The sequence below is a fragment of the Bradysia coprophila genome, unplaced genomic scaffold, assembly GCF_014529535.1.
Source record: "Bradysia coprophila strain Holo2 unplaced genomic scaffold, BU_Bcop_v1 contig_373, whole genome shotgun sequence".
In the NCBI taxonomy this organism is placed as follows: Eukaryota; Metazoa; Arthropoda; class Insecta; order Diptera; family Sciaridae; genus Bradysia; species Bradysia coprophila.
In genome coordinates, this window is record NW_023503632.1 from 1,986,535 (window position 1) to 2,007,221 (window position 20,687).

At 39.0% G+C, this 20,687-nt stretch overlaps 3 protein-coding genes across 3 annotated transcripts; 2 read left to right on the plus strand and 1 right to left on the minus strand.

Annotated features, from left to right (window-relative positions):
- The first annotated feature begins 5,277 nt into the window (after positions 1-5,277).
- On the plus strand, positions 5,278-6,929 carry LOC119081973 (O-antigen biosynthesis glycosyltransferase WbnK-like). The gene is made up of 3 exons (XM_037191286.1): positions 5,278-5,447; positions 5,506-5,782; positions 5,854-6,929. Exons 2-3 carry the CDS (start codon positions 5,617-5,619, stop codon positions 6,771-6,773), a joined length of 1,086 nt encoding a protein of 361 aa, XP_037047181.1. The 5' UTR covers positions 5,278-5,447; positions 5,506-5,616; the 3' UTR covers positions 6,774-6,929.
- A 1,893-nt stretch (positions 6,930-8,822) lies between these two features.
- LOC119081954 (glycine--tRNA ligase) lies at positions 8,823-12,024 on the minus strand. The gene is made up of 8 exons (XM_037191249.1): positions 11,609-12,024; positions 11,429-11,551; positions 10,976-11,362; positions 10,552-10,697; positions 10,396-10,493; positions 9,424-10,335; positions 9,175-9,362; positions 8,823-9,107 (listed from the first exon to the last, which is right to left on the minus strand). The coding sequence occupies exons 1-8, from the start codon at positions 11,915-11,917 to the stop codon at positions 9,000-9,002; spliced, it is 2,271 nt and encodes a 756-aa protein (XP_037047144.1). The 5' UTR covers positions 11,918-12,024; the 3' UTR covers positions 8,823-8,999.
- Positions 12,025-12,099: 75 nt separating this feature from the next.
- LOC119081971 lies at positions 12,100-15,579 on the plus strand. The gene is made up of 4 exons (XM_037191283.1): positions 12,100-12,233; positions 13,990-14,303; positions 14,370-14,913; positions 14,972-15,579. Exons 1-4 carry the CDS (start codon positions 12,212-12,214, stop codon positions 15,208-15,210), a joined length of 1,119 nt encoding a protein of 372 aa, XP_037047178.1. The 5' UTR covers positions 12,100-12,211; the 3' UTR covers positions 15,211-15,579.
- Positions 15,580-20,687: the final 5,108 nt, after the last annotated feature.

Consider the following 20,687-nt stretch of genomic DNA (forward strand, 5'->3'; position numbering starts at 1 on the left):
AGTTACATGAACAACTTCATGTAAAAAATTTATCAAGGCAGAATTCTCGTCCACTCGGGACTGACGACGAGCATTGCTTCACCTCCACGGAGACGAACAAGCTCACCTGGTGACTCGCTATTACTCGGCTATTGCTCTTATGAGCTCGAAGTCAGAACTAGCGCATAAATCGTCGAAACGCCGTGTTGATCTACGTATGAAGTCTTGAACTTTCTCGTATCGGGTGTCTCGGTGGAGTTGATCGGTCGGATATTTCCATGGAAGTTTATTGATGAGTTTTAAACTTTTGTTCTGGATGACTTGGAGTTTCTTGGTGTGTGATTTCGCAGCTGTATGCCAAACCGGGCAGCCGTACATCATGATTGGTCGAATCATTGACTTGAACAAAATGTTTTTGTTGATTTGTGATAGTTTGGAATTCCTGGCCAGAAGCGGGTACAGGGATTTGAACGCAGTGCACGATTTTCCGGCGGCTTTTTCAACCTGTTGCTTGAAGGTGAGTTTTTCGTCTAAATCAATCCCGAGGTACGTGGCCGTTTTCGTGAACTTGATTTCTTCACCGTTGAAACACAGCGGCGTAGATTGTTTTCTTTTCGGTGACTTGTTGAAAGGGAACAATATGGCTTGAGTCTTGGTCGTGTTTAGCTGAATTTTCCATTTCTTCAAGTACTTATAACAGGATTTCAGTCCTCCGCGTAGTCTGTTTATGATCGTTTTGGTGTGTTTAGCAACAGCCATCAGACCGGTGTCGTCAGCATAGAAAGAAATTTCACAGTTTCTGGGCGCTTTAAAGTCTGAGATGTAAAGAGAGTACAAGATCGGAGATAAAACGCTACCTTGTGGTACCCCAGCTGGAATCTTCCTAGTGCTTGAGTATGTCCCGTTCAACGAAACCATGAATGATCGATCGGAGATGAAAGACTTTATCAGCTTTAGGAGGTAGCCCGGTACACCGAAGGCATTCAGTTTGTATATTAGACCGTTATGCCAGACTGAGTCGAAAGCTTTTTCAATGTCAAGCAAGATGAGGCCAGTAGACTTTCTATTACGTTTGTTCCTTTTAACTGAATTGACAACTCGTTTGATTTGATGCGTTGTTGAGTGTTGCGGTCGGAAACCAAACTGTTCCTTACTTATGACGTTGTTGACAGTGGCAAATGTACTCAGTCTCGCACATAGACATTTCTCGAAAATTTTCCCCAAGCAACTGAGAAGGCTAATTGGACGGTAGCTAGTGGTGAGTTTATGGTCTTTGCCAGGTTTAGGAATGGGGACAACTTTAGCCAGCTTGAACGCATTCGGGAAATACCCGATCTTAATACATCCGTTGAAAATCTTGGTGATCAGCGTGAGTCCTCTAAACGGCATCTTCTTGAGGAGAATGTTTTGAATCCCATCTGTTCCAGGGGCTTTGAATGATTTTAGTTTCTTTACGATGATCTGAATCTCTTTGGGAGTGGTGTACGTTGAACCATTTAAGTTATGACTGACGTCCTTTTCCAATTGTTTGTTGAATCTATTGACCTTCGTGTCAATGGAATGTTTGTAGTCGGACGTGAGTGCATGGGATCTTTCAAATGTATCAGCTATGGCGTTAACCTTTTCGGCATTCGAATAGAGAACTTTATCTCCTTCCTTCAAAAAGCCGATGCGACTAGAGTGTTTTCCACGTATCGCTTTGGTTACTTTCCAGAATTTCTTGTCTCCAGTCTTGAGGTTGGATAGCATATTGTTGAAGTTCACATTGCGATCATTAAACACTGATTTGTCAATTCGTCTGTTGGTTTTGTTGATCAACGATTTGAGTTCGACTTTCTTTGCCGCATTATTGCATCGTTTCCATTGTCTATTAAGTGTGTTTCTAAGCTGGATGCAAGACTTAGTATCGTCAGAGACGTCGAAAGTGTTACTTTTTTTAACAGCGTAAGGAATGGCATGATCTCTAGCTTCTAATATTAAGTTAGTCAGTCTCCCAATGGCAGCATCAACAGTTGAATTGGTGACGGTCGACGAATCAAAATCAGCATTTAGATCAATAGAACTGTTTAGATAATCTATATAGTTTGTCCAGTTGGCTCGTCTGTAATCAACTATTTTATTCTTCGTTTTATCTATCGTTTCTGCATCGATGTAGCACGTAACTGGAGAGTGATCAGATTTTAGTTCGTCAACATGCGCAACAAGCGGGGAGATGTACAACGATGAGTTAGATATCATGATATCTATGGTGGATGGAGTTGTACCTGAATGTGGATAGTGTGTAGGCACAGGTGGATGTGATATGAAAAAATTTGTCCGGTGCTGCATGTTAAGCAGAACATTTCCTGCTGTGTTGTTCCTGTTGCAGTTCCAAGCTGTGCTTTTTGCATTGAAATCACCAAAGACAATAAATTCTCTGTTTGGCGGTGTGAGCTTTTTGACATCGGACTCGAAACTTTTAAAGTATTTAGGGCAATATGCCGATGTGAACACAACATTCCGTCTGTTAATGTTCACCATTATTGAAACATTTTCAATTTTCTTCGTGTTGTATTGTGGGAGAGGTTCGTGCTTTATCGAGTGTTTAATAGCGATGGCAACACCACCCTTAGCACCATCTAGTCGATCGATGCGGTAAATTATGTATCCATTCAAATGGAGCTTGTGTTTCCCTTTAAGAAATGTTTCAATTTGGTTTGCGAATAAAAATAGTTCTAGTTGTTTAGCAGTTGAAAGACTTGTAATGCTTTGAGCATTCCAGTGAAGAATCTTGAGATGTTTATTGGTAAGCATCGTTGAGCAGTCTAACGATAACTTTGAGCTGTTGACCTTTGCTGGTGCAAGCTGATAAGTCGTCTAGAGCTGTCTGAAATATGTCAAACAGTTCTTCCATAGAGTAAAGATCAGAAGTCCCATTCGATCTTTTAGTTTGTTCAGCGTACGTAGGACGTTTTGGATGTCTAGAAACACAGTCGTCAGTACCAGTATTTTGATGCAAATCCGGAAAATCTTCCTTGTTCAAGTTGAAATTGCTCGACTTAGTATTTGGTCGACTAGCCCGCACAGCGTTCTTGTGATTTATATTGTTTCTAATTTCCAGATAGTCAGAGCGACAAGGACACTTCGGGTCATTTGCTCTGTGGTTCGTATTCTGTAGCTTCTTCGAAATGCAGTTATAGCATTTGAAGACGAAGGCTTCTTTGGTATTCTCATTGTAGTGGCAATTTGCTGTAGCGTGACTTGTGCTGGCACATAACATACATGCTTCGGGGCGATGGCAGTTTTGAGCGCCGTGACCAAGCATGGCACATTTATTGCATTGAGTGGGACCCCTGTTACGGGGTTTGAACGGTTTCCAGTCGACGATGACGTGATCGATAGCTCTAACTTTACGTAGAAGATTTAGCGAAACGTCTTTGGTATTGAATTGAACAAGATACAGGCAGTTGTGCGGGTTCACATTTTTTGTCACTAATTCGGTGACCGAAGATGGCAGAATATTGAACTGTTTCATTTCTTGGATTATAATGCCAGTATCCATCTTTGGAAGGCCGGACAAAACAGCTTTGAATGTCTTTTCGCCCTTGTCACGGTGAGTGAAGAACGCAATCTTACGAGTAGATAGTTCCTCGATGCATTTATCATAATCCGATTTACTGACCAGATCAAGCTTGATGCCTATTGAAATATTCTTTGTTTGAAACAATGTAACTCCGACGTCAGCCAAGAACTCCTTTATATCACATATTTTCAACCTGTCGTCAGTAATCTTGATCGGTGGAGGTTTCATAATCGTCTTCTTCTTGGAACTAGAGCTGTCTGTTTGATTGTCTAAATCATTCCAATTCATTTTGTTCTCATCAGAAAGAACTTTAAACCGATTATGCGTAGGAATAGCCTCAGCATTTCTATTCAAATTCATATGTGCTCCAATAACACGCTTCAATTTCTTGTTCTCTTTAACGAGAACATTGACTGTAGCATTCATCGTGCTTTTGTTCGGCTTTTTCTCAGAAAAGCTTCGAAGAAAATATTTCGATGCAGTGGTATCAGCTACATCAGATGATTTTCGCCTGAGCGGACTTATCCCAAAGGAGGTAGACCCGGTTTAAGGACTAGGCTAGTTAGTCGGCTTTAATGCAACACAAAATCCCGAAAACAAGCGTTTGGATATAGAAAAAACTTTGAAATTATTGACGGCGGTCAAACAATGCGCGACTGTACGAATCGACACTTCGAACGAGACTGTTTTACTCAAAGCCAACACATTTCAACACAACACGATGGTCCCACTTTTTCCAGAAAGAACGCTTATTCGAAGTTATCATAAAAAATGTATCATTTTTCGCACAAATTTAAGCTACAATTTACCGCTGTGTCGAAACGTACCCATCTTAATGATGAATTATGACAATTTCTTAAATAATATTGAGAAATAGATGAAGATCATTCAAAATGTTGGACATAATGCCATCGGACTCATTTTGTATATTTGCGCGGAAACTATGTCGCCAATTTAAAAAGGGGAGAAGCAGGATGCGTCTCTTATCTTATCAGTTACACCACATCTTTAATCTCATGTAAAGCGGCAGACGTGTCGTGCTATAATCATTAAATCTATTCACGCCGTGAGTCCTCTGAAAATTCAAAATTTAAAGTGTCAAACGCAGCGTTCTATGTGGGTGATGCACGATATTCTCATATCAGAGTGCGTTGAAAAATTATTAATATTTTTTATAAATACAATGATTTATCCGAAATTCAAATTGTGAAGAGCACTTACGTGCCGGACCGCTCTTCCTGTGAATTCGGACATTTTTAAATGAACAATTTTAATTGATGGCTTTTTGTAGATTTCACGGGCCTTCCCCCAACGGGCCTTTTGGTAGCCAGAGCGGCACTGACTTGAGGCGTGAATTACTTCTTTTATAACTTGTGGTACGCGCAGGAAAGGTTCATTTATTTCTTTTTTTTAAACACATTTCATTTTCACCTGAACAAACTATATTGAAAAAAATCAACGCACTTCAAGCATGAGTGGTACTCTTAATATGGTACTGAAACTTGACAGGGTGTCAAACAACTGTAAAACACTGTAAAAAACCATTTCGTACAAAATAGTACCCTATTTGGCAGCTGTCGACTATGATCACTTTCGCTTGAAGTGCGTTGACAAAATGCAAAAAAAATCAACATTTACGTCGATTCATTCCAACTTTATTCGAAAACATACATTGAATTCAGAACGTTTGATACGTACTAACTGTCTTAGACCCGCACAAATCCACTTGTGTTCATAGAAGTGGAACTTCACGATACACTATCTGGTACCTTTGAGCGGAAATTAATATTTATAATTCGTTTGTAATTGCAATTGAGTTGTCAATAGTCGATGCCGGGGACGAAGATTTAATCTATTTGAGATCTACAACTTGGAAGGTCAACGTCGACAAGGAATCTTCGTTGGGGTAGTCAGGAATTCGCAAGAAATGGTACAAACCTTTGACTCCTTTGCATATTTTCTAGATTAAACATTATTAATCCGGCAGAAAATGTGTTCACCGTAGTCGATTGTACGTACAGTACAACTTTTGGTGCATTAACATTGTTTCGCATAGTTAATTTAAAACTTCAGTTATGACGTTCAGAGTCAAAATCATTTCGTTTTTCTTGCTCTCATCGCTGATACTTTACACACTAACTCCAAGGAAAGGATGGAAAGTTGGAAAACCTCCGAAAGTTGAAGAGTATCACCAGACAGCGATTAAAAAATCTCCACCGATTGTAGCAGGTCTTATGGGAGGTACTGGACCTACTGGACGGAATTCTTTTTTCTTATTTAGATTTTGAAATAATTTTCCCTTTAAAATTCAGGACTCGGTAACCAGCTATTTCAATATGCTGCTGCATACTCCGTAGCTAAGAAACGAAATTCCGACATCTACATTTGTGTGCATGGAAACGATGCTAAACTCAAAGACATGATCTCATCCTACTCTTCCAAGCAACGCAAATATTCGTTACATCAATTTAACATTCCTCAAGATAAGTTACTGTTTCTGAATCAGTCTGCTAATTTTGGGTGGAATAGATTCGATGAAATCCAGTGCGGCATTGATTATTACTTGAACGGAAGAAAAGTGGAAAATTATGTGGTGACCGAAGTGAATGTGTTAGCGGGTGATCTACCCGACGATAAAGTGCTTAAATTCAACGATTATTTTGAGTCGGATGTATTTTTTGCGCATTATAAATCGGACATTTTGAATCTATTTCAACCAACGTTCGATACACGACCAATTGAACATTTAAAATTATTGGTTTCGTCAACGGAAAACAGTGTTTCGGTTCATATCCGTAGGGGTGATTTTGTTCCAAATCGAGTCATCCCACTCAGTTATCAGAGAGAGGCAATGCAATTGATCAAAGAAAAATTACAGACTAGCAACGTGACGTTCTTTGTGTTCACCGACGATTTAGTTTATGTGAAAAATCATTTAGATGAGGGAAATGATGAGCCCAACCGCATCATTTATATGTCCGACTTCACCGAAGACAATGCTCTGGATGATTTTCTTTTAATGTCACTTTGCCAGCACAACATCATACCGAATAGTAGTTTTAGTTGGTGGGCGGCATATCTGAATAAGAATCCCGATAAAATTGTTGTCGCTCCACTGCCCAGGTATAATTCGGAGTTTATTCATGAACACTATCTCAGTAATCACAAAAAAATGATTATTAGTGAATTGGCTTATCCGAAAGGATGGATAACAATTAAACCGAAATTTTGAAGTTATTCGGGCCATCGATAAAAAACCTTTTTCATTGTTGTCCCGATTCTTGCGATTTATTTTGAAAAGAGAAACCAGGATCTTTGGAACAAATTTGATCATTCATGTGTAATCTAGAATTGTATAAACGATCAAATAAAACTCTTGAAGATGACGCTCCACCTAAAGACAGCACATTTTTGTATTTCTTTCGAAAGATTGGAATATGTTAATAATATCCCTTTACCAAGCCTTTATCACAAACCCTGCACTGCTGAGCAGAGATTTCCCATTTCTTTTTCACTTTTTACAGACGGCAAACGTTTGGAAATTAAAATGTATTTCTACTTTTGTGAAATAATGTCACGCGCTTGATACAGTAGTAAATCCAAAAAACCTCAATAATCCTTCAAAAAAATTCTAGAACTGGGAGCATGTTTCAATGTAATTGTTAAGAGTGAATTCGCCAAAACTTCGAACAGTCGGGATTGAAGCAGAGCTATGGCTCAAATGAATCGTCGTTCAATTCTGAGAATATCGTGGAACAACTTTTTTCCCGAAAAAATTTTGTTGGGCTGTCATGGCCCTTAGAAAATGTTTCTCCGAAGTGGTCGCGAAAATCGTTTTTTATCAATTACTCCAACATGCGAGATATGAATAATGTCAAATTGTGAACATTTGTAAAGGTCAATGAGCTGAATATTATTGACCAACAAACGCCGATGTTCGGCCCACCCAGCCGCCGCAACAAGCGAAAAACCTCGAGAAAACAGAAATTTTTGAAGGGCGGGCGGCTGGAAAAGTCAGTAGCAGGAAGCTTTAACCCAGAGTTTCGTAGCTTATTTCAAGCTCTATCCATTGACACCCCACTCGACCATACCCACCGTCCCAGTTAGAAATGGAGTTGATTTTCCACACTATGTCTCAACCCATAAAACTTTGGAGAATCATCGAACTTTAAAGTTCCCGAAATACCGTTTTTTCGAGCGAATTTTATTATTTATAGGTTTATGAGATAATAGTTAGCAAAACTAACTTGATACAGCCTGAAAATGTCTCATAGAATTTTTTTTGTAGCGGACAGACTTACAAAACGAACCAAAATTCTAAAATTTTACGCGACCACTTCGGAGAAAATTTTTCTAAGGGCCTTGACAGCCCAACAAAAATTTTTCGGGAAAAAAGTTGTTCCACGATATTCTCAGAATTGAACGACGATTCATTTAAGCCATAGCTCGATTGGATCGCCGTCGGCTTGAATCCTGATTCCATATAAGCTGTTCGAAGTTTTGGCGAATAGACTCTTAAACTCTCGAGTTACTAATATTTACAAAAGAAATACAACTTTAAGTCGGTAGTAATGAAAATATTGGACGAACATGTGGTGACTTCACTGTTACTGACGTATCTCTACGAAGAGCTCATCGATTTAAGTAAATAAACAAACGAAAAAGTTAGTATTTGAAACTTCTGAAGAAAGTTTTTTTTTCCAAATTTACATTTTTTCTATCGGTGTCAAGGATTTTCCTTTCAGAAAAAAGTAGTTTGATAACTCTTCTAGTTTACGAATGAAAATTTATAGAGAGCAAATTGACATAACGTCCGCTCACGGGTGAACGATTGAGTTGACGTGTCATTGGCCCACATCAATTAAGAATCAGGAATCGATACTGAACAACTTTCAATCATCGTTAGAACGATTTCGTAAGATACACAATTTAGCCCTTTCTTCAGCCCAATAGAGATCATCTATGAACGTGACACAGTTTAACAGACTGAAACAAAAGCCGACAAGTCTCTGATTGATAGGTCTACTGTTTCTAATTTCGATTTTTACGCACGCATTTATACTGAGCAAAACGTTCTCAGGCCAAACTTTTGCTTTAATGACTTAAACGTTCTTGTTTTGCATCAGTATTTACCATACTTTGAACAAAAGAACTAGCAGATTCAATGATTATATCGGCGACTTGTTCCTTTCAAAATATTATACAGCGCACGTAGTTGTATTAGCCAAGGACTCCGAGTCGGATGTATCTGGATTACAATCAAAATTCCAGTAAGTTCTCGTTTTTCGTGGTCTTTTATTAAATGCAAAAAAAACTTCTCCCTCTCTATCTCTCATAGCTCTCTGGTCTGATTTGTAAGCTTTAAGTGGCATTTTAGAAAACATTAATAAATTATGCAAAAGTAACTGGGTTCAATGTTGCAGTATATAGGTAGTGAGTTCAATAGCCATTCGATCGTTTACTTTGTGTTGGTCTGCTGCTCGAATCGTGGATATTTCGACTCAACTTCGGACCAAATAACTTTACCAAACGATAAATTTCGAACGACCTCAGCAATTTCGTTGACCTACATGCGATAATATCGTCGATAATTACAACTGCGGTACAAAGATCTGAACAAAAAATGAACTCACCGGAATCCGTACTTGTTGCATGGTATCACGTTCGCGCAGCGTCACCGTATTCGGTTCTTTGATCGAATCGAAATCGATTGTGATGCCAAATGGTATGCCAATTTCATCCGTTCTAGCGTACCTCTTTCCAATCGATCCGCTGGAATTGTCCACTTTGTGGGGAACATCGTTGTTGGTCAGAGCAGCACCTGAAAGCCAATCGGCCATGATCGAATCAAATTCACCCGTTAAAATGCAAGAAGAACTCACCGATGGTCTTTATGAATGGATCGAAACTGTTGTCATTGCTTAGCGGCAAAACGGAGCATTTGATTGGAGCAACAACTGGCGGTAACGAGAAATAGCACCGTCGTTCAGAGCCTTCACGCTCAACGAAACGATGTTCCAGCAACGAATACATAATCCGGCCAATGCCAAACGATGGTTCGATTACGCTGGGAATGATCTCATCCACATGGACGGTTTTCATGTAAGTTTTCACATTCACATGGTCCTTGGTCAATGCGATATCTCCTAATTTGAACTCAGTCGAATTGTCGACAGCTCCCTTCAAATCGCTCAATTCCGATATGCTGAGTTTGCTCAATTTTTCGACGATTGTCTTTGCATCGGCTTTGAATTGCTTTCCGATGGCCGCTCGATTCGGAACGGCTTCGGTAACCTCCACCGATTTCGGTTCTTTTAACGGTTTTTCGGCCACCAATTTAACGCCGGTAGCATTCGTATGCTGTGTCAAATCGTATGCTGAGCGGTCAGCACAACCGACACATTCCACCCAACCGTAGCTGGTCAAAATTTCAGCATCCCAACAGTCGCAAGCGTAATGAGCCATTTCGGTGTTCATGTGCTGGCGGAAGCGCAACCGATCCGGCAGAATGCCAATTTTGTGCAAAAACATCTGAATTCGCGACATGAAATATCCAAGAGTTTCGTTGGCTACCAATTTCTGGTCAACGGCATCACCAATCGCTATCTCTTGGGCACTTTTTCCTTCCATTTGATTGCAAGCGGAATATAAAGTCATTTTGATGTGTCGATTGTCGGCGAATTTCGGGTGATCTTTTTCGTTCGGATCGCAGAAATGCTCGATTTCGGCCATGGTGAATTCACGAACTCTTAGTAATCCGGAACGTGGAGATATTTCGTTGCGGAAAGAGTTGCCTGTAATGGAATTTGAACGTTTAACGGAATTTTTGTGGTGGAATTTAAAGCCCTTCTTACCAATCTGAGCGGCTGCAAAAGGCAACTTTCCTTGGTTGAACTCTAACAGACGCTTAAAGTTAACGAAAATTCCTTGAGCCGTTTCCGGTCGCAAGAATCTGTCGAACAAAATCAGAGAATTGAAAAATTGCCATGCCACTCGTCGATAGAGCTTACCCTTTGACCAAACCAGTGGGACCGATTTGTGTAGAGAACATCAAATTGAATTCGACGGGATCAGAGAGAGTGTTGCCCGTAATCGGACTGGTTACGTTTTCTTCCCGCATTTTCTGATGCATTTCGTCCTTCGACATGCCATCCAACTGAAATTATATTTCCATTTGATTTCAAGTGGCAAAGTGTTCAAGGTGTCGCAGATGCCGAGGGACTGACCGTTACACTGACAAAAAAAAAGTTTACAATCTTACCTGTAGCAGGTAACTTTGTCTCCAGGTTATCTAGAACAGCTGACGCAGCTGTTGCGCCTCATACAAGCTATTCTAGACTACCTGGAAACAAAGCTGCCTGCTACAGGTAAGATTGTCAACTCTTTTTTTCAGTGCACTTGACCCAATTAGTAAATTCATGGACATCAACTTACCGTGCTCAAATATAAATTGTAGCGAGTCTTAACCGCCTCATCCGTTGCCGCTTTCATCGCTTTCTCCCAATAGTTTTTCAGCAAATGATCCAAGCGAAAACATTCACCAGTTTTGGTATCTTTGACCATATAATCAGCGAATCGATCAACATGTCCGGATGCCTTGAGTACCGGCTCTGGCGTCAATATCGAACAATCCACTTCGAGCATTTGCTCTTCCAACACAAAGAATTGCCGCCATGCACTCAATATATTCGACTTCAACGCACAACCCATCGGACCGAAATCATACTGGCCGGTGATGCCGCCATAGATAGCAAAACTTTGATCGTAGAAGAACCGACGTTTCAGCACATCTTCCAATACAGCTCGATCGAATGTGGCGGCCTACTTACGGTAGTCACATTAAATATTCACTTTCTAATCACTTATTTAGCTAGACGAATGACTCACAGCTGGTAGTAATTGCAATTCCCTGTCCTGCAAGGTTTTCTTTCGCCGTTTTAATTCAGCAACAGCAACCTTAACATCCAATTCGTTGGCCTTATCGTCTTTCAATTGTCGCACCAAATCTCCCTGGAAACATCACAACACATTGACGTCTGTAACCGAATATTTCACTCAATTTCGTACCTGCTCCTTAACGGCAAGTCTCAATGGCTCCAGAATGATTTCGTTTTCCGGGGTGGTCATAATTGGAAAATTTAATGTAATTTTACGATGAGCTTTCTTACTGCCCCACACAACTTTCTCAGTTTCTGGTGGCGGTGATGATGATGCTGACGCAAGTATGGACTGTACGGAAATGTCACGTTTACAAATTTTTTCGCTCGATTTGAGTGACTGCTGTCGAACACTTGAACAAATACTCTCCAATTGCGATTTATTAAGGTACACTAAAGGGCGACACAAACGAGACAGTAAGTTCATCGATATGTTCATGTCGGTTCAACCTGGCACCTTGTTATTTCATTTATTTTATCGTATTTTCGTCATTATTTTCTTGTTCGATGAATTTATAACCTCAAAATACGATGTTTTGGTTTGGGATGGTAAAGAAGACACAGAAATGTCATCATCCCAGCAAATAAAATTAATAACGAGACTGTTGTCATGGTTGTCATACATTTTCTGACAGCACTTCATTTTGACATGTTTACGTTATTTTTGTTGTTGTTGTTGACGGTGTTTTGATTCAACAAATTTTTTGGAAAAAAGACTTGGAAAGAGACCAAAATGCCCAGGTCATTATCAAAAGGTAATCATCGAATATTCAAACTGAAAAGAACAACTGCCCGAATCATTGGGCCACAATATCGACCACAGAAAGGTCGTGTTCCTAACAATTATTTGTTCTAAACGCTCTAATTAGACCTCGAGGAGGAAACTACGCGAGCAAATCTTATCTTATCTACTTCCATTGGTGACTATTGGTTTGGTAGCTATTGACGGCTATGTCAACAATAGATGCCAATAGACAAAATAGCCAATAGCCAAAGAGTACCAATAGAAGGAAATAGTACGTCAATACATGCCGATGAACCCGTCTAATAGGCGGCTATTAGCATGTATTGCCCTACAATTTCCTTCTATTCTATTGATCCCAACAAAAATCTCTTCGAGAAAAGTGTGACGCAGTCTTTGAAGTACAATTTCTAAAATGAATGATATCGCTAGAGTTGACGCTTTCAGCAACAACCAAAATTTTACCAAAAAAATCTGCGTCGCATGTGGCTGATAAACTGGTCTGTTCCTGAACATTTGCCACTTTGCGACGCAGATTTTATAACAGCTTATAACAGAAATTCGGAAATTTGGCGAAATTCGAAAATTTGGCGAAATTTGAAAATTTGACGAAATTTGAGACAAAATTTGAAAATTTGACGAAATTTGAAAATTTGACGAAGAAAGTAATTCTCTATCTGCCACCATTCAAGAAATATCTCCAAAACCCCAATTGACCCACCCATTTCCAACTTTCGACATTTTTCACATGTGCCGCTCTGATCTACTCGCAAAACTCTGAGACTTTGCCGAAGAAAGTAACTCTCTATCTGCCACCATTCAAGAAATACCTCTAAAAACATAATTGACCCACCCATTTCCAACTTTCGACATTTTTCACATATGACCCTCTGTTCTACTCGTAAAACTCTGAGACTTTGCCGAAGAAAGTAACTCCCTATCTTTCATAACCCAAAAAATAGTAGTCCTTTCATCCTACGCTCGAGTAGCTCAAAATTTGGTCACTCTAATCACTCTAGCTCAAACGAATCTGCCCCGATTTTTTAATTATTTTTTTGTTCGAATCGTGTTACGAATACCTTTCATTTGATGGGTCGCACGCCTCTGTAGGTTTCAATACAGCTAAGCTACAGCCGAAAACGCGTTCCCGACCCTCGAAAACCACACTCAGAAACCACTTCGAGGCCAATAAAACAAAATTCTGGTTTTTCTTGGGGTAATGGCGTATCACATTTTCATTTTTATGCCCACCCTGAGGTTCCTGGCTGACTAGTTTCCGAGATCGACCGTCGATAGATAGATAGACAGATAGATAGATAGAAACATACAGAGTAAGTTGAAAGATTTTGATTGTTTGGGAAAAGTCAATTTGGTGTATTTTGTATGAAAAGTGACCAATTTCAAAACGATGTATCTCCGGCAATTTTAAACCTACATAGTCGAGTGATAGCTCGTTTTGCTCGTATTTGAAGCGAGAATATGTTTTGTGGTGATATAAACCAAAGGGTAGAAACTGAAATGTTCGGCTATATATAGTTGCCGCGTCTCAAAAAATTTTCTTCGATCTTTTTTGGAAGTTAGACTGCGTCAAGTCCTCCGCTATCGCTCCGGGCATGATATGTATTGGTGTACTATTGGCGTCATTGGTGTCTATTGGCATCTGTTGGTATGTGTACCATCAGCAAATAACGTCTATCTCAGTATTTGCTCGCGTAGTTTCCCCATCGAATTTCCTAGGATTTTCTTTACGACTTTCTGCAATTTTGAAGATATCAGAGCGAAGACGTTTCTGCAATTGGGAAGCAAGTACACCAGAGAAAAGGGTGGTTCAACGTCGCCGTATGTAAAATTGAGACGTTTCAAAAATCTCTTCGAAGTTACACCGGAGGTGTGTTTGGTAATTTGGAACAAGATATGTGATAAACTGCCAGACGATTTCAAGCCGATCCACCTACTGTGGACCTTGGCGTTCCTGAAGCATTACACAAATGAGCGTGAGAGACAAACAACTTTCAAAGCTGACCAAAAAACGATGAGAAAATGGATTTGGGTTGCTCTTGATCTTCTGTCTGATTTGGATGTGGTAAGATGTCAAATTTTGTCTGGTTTGTGCAATGCCAATTTTCGCGCATTTGTTTGTTCTCCGTAGATTGTCTGGGAAAACCGAAAACAAAAATCAGTTGGCGGACAAACAGCATTTTGCTCACTAGATTCCATTGACCTCAAAATAAGAGACCAAAACCCGTCCAGCCCAAAATGGTACAGCCACAAACTCAAAGCACCCGGACTGCGATACGAAATCGGTATCAGCATTCAAACCGGTCACATTGTCTGGAAAAATACGGGATATCCGTGCGGTGACTCGTCTGAGACTGCACTTGCACGCGAATCATACACCCTCTGTGTCGAGCCCGGCGAAAAAACGTTCGCGAAAAAGTCATATCGCAACGAACAGTTTTTCATTTTACCGAATCCAAACAATAAAACCGAACATGAACGCATTATGGCTCGCCACCTCGAACTTACTCAACGACTAAAGCGATTCGCATCGTTGAAGCAACCCTTCCGCCACGATCTCGAAAAGCACACCACTGTTTTCAATGCTGTGATTAATGTCATCCAGCTGATGCTGGAAAATGGGGATCCCCTCCGTGATGTGGATTACTCTACACAATTGGAGAAACCGGAAAACGGTGAGCAAGTGTTGTGCATTGCTGTTTACCATTTCATTTATCCGTTGGACTGTAATAGGTCACCCGTCAGCAGAAGAAGTGTTGATTAAGACTGAGCCAGCAGATGACATCCAATCCACTGATCCCCTTGACACGAATTATGACGCCAGCATTTGTAGTATAAAGATCGAACCAGTTAATCAAGTACATTCAGAATGCATCAAGTCAGAAATTACGCTCTGCGATTATGAATGCATCCCTTCAACGGGTTTGTGTTCGCTAACACAACAGAACAATATCAACCAAACGTTTGGTTGAGATGCACAGACACATTATCCAAACGGCAACGTCTCCTCTTGCTCACATTTTACCATCATTCGGGTTCATTAAATTGTCGTTTAATTTTGTCATTTAGTGGAATTTGCATTTTTGACGGAGAAAATCCGTACACCCCTGATACATGTGTGGTTCGATTCATTCAGCCAGATCCACGTAAGTTCTCACAAACCCAAAATGTTTTTCATTCGACAACTATGTGAGGCAGATGACATTCGTAAACAACATTTTTGTAGTGGAGCACACAAAGAAGCCAGAGCTGCTGGAAACTGAAATCAAATTTGATCAGAATTGAATGAGTGATAAAATGTCCATTTGGCGTTGATGTAATTACAAAAAATGTTTACCGAACGAATCGCCTTTTATTCACTCTGAACGTCGTAATTCCTGTATCATTTTCTTAACAAACTACGTCGAAGTAGATGGATCATATTCAGTGGAAACATCAATGGTTCTAAGACGTTTGAAGTAATTTTTGTAAAAATTAGCGTTATAAAAGGAAAGTTATGATTGCAGGGTGGATGTTGAATAAAACCTCGGCATGACCCACATAAAGGCGCAGATGGGAAAAAGGTTTTATTCCCGAGAACCAAACCAAAAAAAATCCCGGTCGTTAGATCGAAGACAATTTCTCGTTAAATTCATATACGGAAACAAAAATTTGCTTTTCAATTAAGTTGTAATGTCACCTTCTTTGAGTACATAACGCTAGCGAAGCGAGTGATTTTTTTGTAAGACTATGTTTCTATCGATTTGTATTTGATAGTTGTAAGGAGGAAACCAACGAAATATGTGTTAATGTTAGAGGGCAATCAAGTGGAACGATTCATTTCACTTCAATTCGCTTACACTAAAATTAAAAGTGAATGTAAATAATGGCGAGCGAAGCGACCGAACTTTTTTTTATGCATTAAAAACTACTTGTTCTGTGCTGTGATTAATTCCCTTTCACCTTTATCGAATGTTGGAAAATCCACAGAAAAATCATGGGCGCGCGTTAGCATAGCGCCCGTGACGCAAGTCCTATTACTAGAAAAAATTTAAAAAAATTTTTTTTTGTCGTAGACTGCAGAATCATGGGCGCGCGTTAGCATAGCGCCCGTGACGCAAGTCCTATTACTAGAAAAAATTTAAAAAAAATTTTTTTGTCGTAGACTGCAGAACGTTCTTGTAGCTTAAAATTTGGCCACGCAATAAATCTTCCAAGAAGCCACTATCCCATACATTTTGGTCTATTACAGTACTTTAAACCGTCCGTCCGTCCGTCCGTGTTTCCAGTTAGAGCCTATCTCCTAAAGTCTTCTTTAGAATTTCTTGAAATTTTGGGAGTAGATTCTAGTCGTCATTCTAGACATTCCAGAAAAAAAAATTTGGGGGGAACGGGCCTCGTTTGGGTTGCTAGGAATCTCGCGCCGCGTCATTCACAATAATTCACATTTTGACACATTTTGTATAAGGAAGATGTCACTTTGTGAATTATTGTGAATGACGTGGCGCGAGATTCCTTAACACCCTCGTTTGGGAGCTAGCGCTCCTTGAAGTTCCCATATAAGTCCCATATAAGAACACCTTTAAGTGTGTGTGTGTGGATTTTTTGAGTGTGAAAATTTGAAAAAAAATTTTTAATGTTGGGCAGTAGGAAAAATTAAATTTGGTGTATGGTTGGGCAGCTGGAAAAATTTGATCACTTTCGGTGTATGGTTGGGCAGCTGGAAAAATTTGATCACTTTCGGTGTATGGTTGGGCAGCTGGAAATATTTGATCACTTTTGGTGTATGTTGGGCAGCGGGAAAAATTTGGTCACTTTTGGTGTATGTTGGGCAGCGGGAAAAATTTGGTCACTTTCGGTGAATGTTGGGCAGCGGGAAAAATTTGGTCACTTTCGGTGAATGTTGGGCAGCGGGAAAAATTTGGTCACTTTTGGTGTATGTTGAGCGGCGGGAAAAATTTGATCACTTTTGGTGTATGTTGGGCAGCGGGAAAAATTTGATCACTTTTGGTGTATGTTGGGCAGCGGGAAAAATTTGGTCACTTTTGGTGTATGTTGGGCAGCGGGAAAAATTTGATCACTTTTGGTGTATGTTGGGCAGCGGGAAAAATTTGATCACTTTTGGTGTATGTTGGGCAACGGGACGTATATATAGCTATATTGACCTTTACATAGCTATATTGACCTATATATAGCTATACTTACCTATATCTAGCTATGTTGACCTATATATAGCTATATTTACCTATATATAGTTAGTATATAGCTATATAGACCTATATGTAGCTATATTGACCTATATATAGCTATATTGACCTATATATAGTTATATTGACCTATATATAGCTATGTTGACCTATATATAGCTATATAGACCTATATATAGCTATATTGACCTATATATAGTTAATATATAGCTATATTTACATATATATATATATATATTGACATATATATAGTTAGTATATCGCTATATTGACATATATATAGCTATATTTACCTATATATAGTTAGTATATAGCTATATTGACCTATATGTAGCTATATTGACCTATATATAGCTATATTGACCTATATGTAGCTATATTGACCTATATATAGCTATATTGACCTATATATAGCTATATTGACCTATATATAGCTATGTTGCCCTATATATAGCTATATAGACCTATATATAGCTATATTGACCTATATATAGTTAATATATAGCTATATTTACCTATATATAGTTAGTATATCGCTATATTGAGATATATATAGCTATATTTACCTATATATAGTTAGTATATAGCTATATTGACCTATATATAGCTATATTGACCTGACCTATATATAGCTATATTGACCTATATATAGCTATATTGACCTATATATAGCTATATTTACCTATATATAGCTATGTTGACCTTTTTATAGTTAGTATATGACTATATTGACCTGTATATAGCTATATTGACCTATATATTGTTAGTATATGACTAAATTGACCTATATATAGATACGTTGACCTATATAAAGTTAGTATATACCTACATTGACCTATATATAGTTAGTATATAGCTATATTGACCTATACATAGTTAGTATATAGCTATATTGACCTATATATAGCTATATTTACCTATATATAGCTATATTTACCTATATATAGCTATATTTACCTATATATAGCTATATTTACCGATATATAGCTATGTTGACCTATATATAGTTAGTATATGACTATATTGACCTATATATAGTTATTATATGACTATATTGACATATATATAGCTATATTGACCTATATATAGCTATATCATGCCCGCACGTTAGTTAGCGGGCGTGACGCAAGTTCACTACCAAAAATGTTTAAAAAAAAAATGGGAACGGCGGAGCATATTTACAGCAACTTTTTGACTTCTCCCCCTTACCTCCAACGACCCCCAAACTAGAATATCTGGAATCTAGGAATCCATACGAGTTCAACGAGCTATCACACGTTACTGCAGCTTCAAAATTGGCCGAGATATTGAACTTCGAAATATTGATGTTTGTATGAAAATAAGCAAAATTTCGTTTTTTCAGATAACTGAAATCGCCTACGTTAGTTAGTTAGTTACTTAGTTAGTTAGTTAGTTCCAGGATTCCGGGATCCAGGAACTCCTAAACGTTTCTATAGATTTTCCTGAAATTTTGGTTATAGGCTAATAATGGCCCAAAAATAAGAATGGAATTTTCAAAAGTTGGAAAAAGCTCATATCTTGGGAGCTGGAGCTCCTCAAAGTCTCCATATACAAATGTCATATAAAAACCAATTTGTATGTGTGTGTGTGTGTGTGTTTTGTATATTTTAGTGCATGATATGGATGGTAATGTGGTGAAAGGTGTGTGTTGTTTTTGGATGTGTTTCTTGTTGGAAATTGTGTGGATTATTAAATATTAACTTACACCAGGTCGGTTCCCAAATTTTGGGATGACAGATGATTCCTCTGGCACTTCCTACCTTCCATCGGATTTTTTGATGGATTTGGGTTATTTTCGAGATAAGTCAGGTGTTCCAAGGTTGGTTCCTAAATTTTGGGATGACAGGTGATTCCTCTGGCACTTCCTAACTTCCATCGGATTTTTTGATGGTTTTGGGTTATTTTCGACATAAGTGAGGTGTTCCAAGGTTGGTTCCTAAATTTTGGGATGACAGATGATTCCTCTGGCCCTTCCTAACTTCCATCGGTTTTTTTGATGGATTCGGGTTATTTTCGACATAAGTGAGGTGTTCCAAGGTTGGCTCCTAAATTTTGGGATGACAGATGATTCCTCTAGCACTTCCTAACTTCCATGGGATTTCTCGATGGATTAGGGTTATTTTCGATATAAGAGAGGTGTTCCAAGGTTGGTTCCTAAATTTTGGGATGACAGATGATTCCTCTAGCACTTCCTAACTTCCATCGGATTTTTTGATGGATTCGGGTTATTTTCGACATAAGTGAGGTGTTTCAAGGTTGGTTCCTAAATTTTGGGATGACAGATGATTCCTCTTGCACTTCCTAACTTCCATCGGATTTTTTGATGGATTCGGGTTATTTTCGACATAAGTGAGGTGTTCCAAGGTTGGTTCCTATATTTTGGGATGACAGATGATTCATCTGGCACTTCCTACCTTCCATCCGATTTTTTGATGGATTTGGGTTATTTTCGACATAAGTGAGGTGTTCCAAGGTTGGTTCCTATATTTTGGGATGACAGATGATTCCTCTAGCACTTTCTAACTTCCATGGGATTTCTCGATGGATTAGGGTTATTTTCGATATAAGAGAGGTGTTCCAAGATTGGTTCCTAAATTTTGGGATGACATATGATTTCTCCGGCACTTCCTAACTTCCATCGTATTTTCGATGGATTTGAGCTGCAGTCGACGTGAGATGCTTACAAAACTAGTGACCCTTACCCCTAAACTTCCAAAAGAACTGATATCCCCCAAAAAACCCAGAAGGGTAAATGTGACGCAAGTCCTTTATCTTACTTACAAAATAACTGATATCGCTGAGGGTGACGCATTCTGCGCCTGTACGTAAACTTTTTATCAACCGAAAAGTGACCCAAAAAGTTTCAGACGAAAAATTGACAAAAAAAAATTGCGTCACAAAGTGGCAGATGATTCGGCCTTCTTCCGTTTAAATTCCATTATTTCACGACGGATTTTGTCCTATTTTCATAGCCATGGTTACCTCAACATCTGCCACTTTGTGACGCAATTTTTTTTTGCCAAATTTTCGTCTGAAACTTTTTGGGTCACTTTTCGGTTGATAAAAAGTTTACGTACAGGCGCAGAATGCGTCACCCTCAGCGATATCAGTTATTTTGTAAGTAAGATAAAGGACTTGCGTCACATTTACCCTTCTGGGTTTTTGGGGGATTAACTTTGCGCTAGATTGAAAAACTTCCGATTCTTCGATATTTGTGAAGATTCAACATAAAAATTAACTCT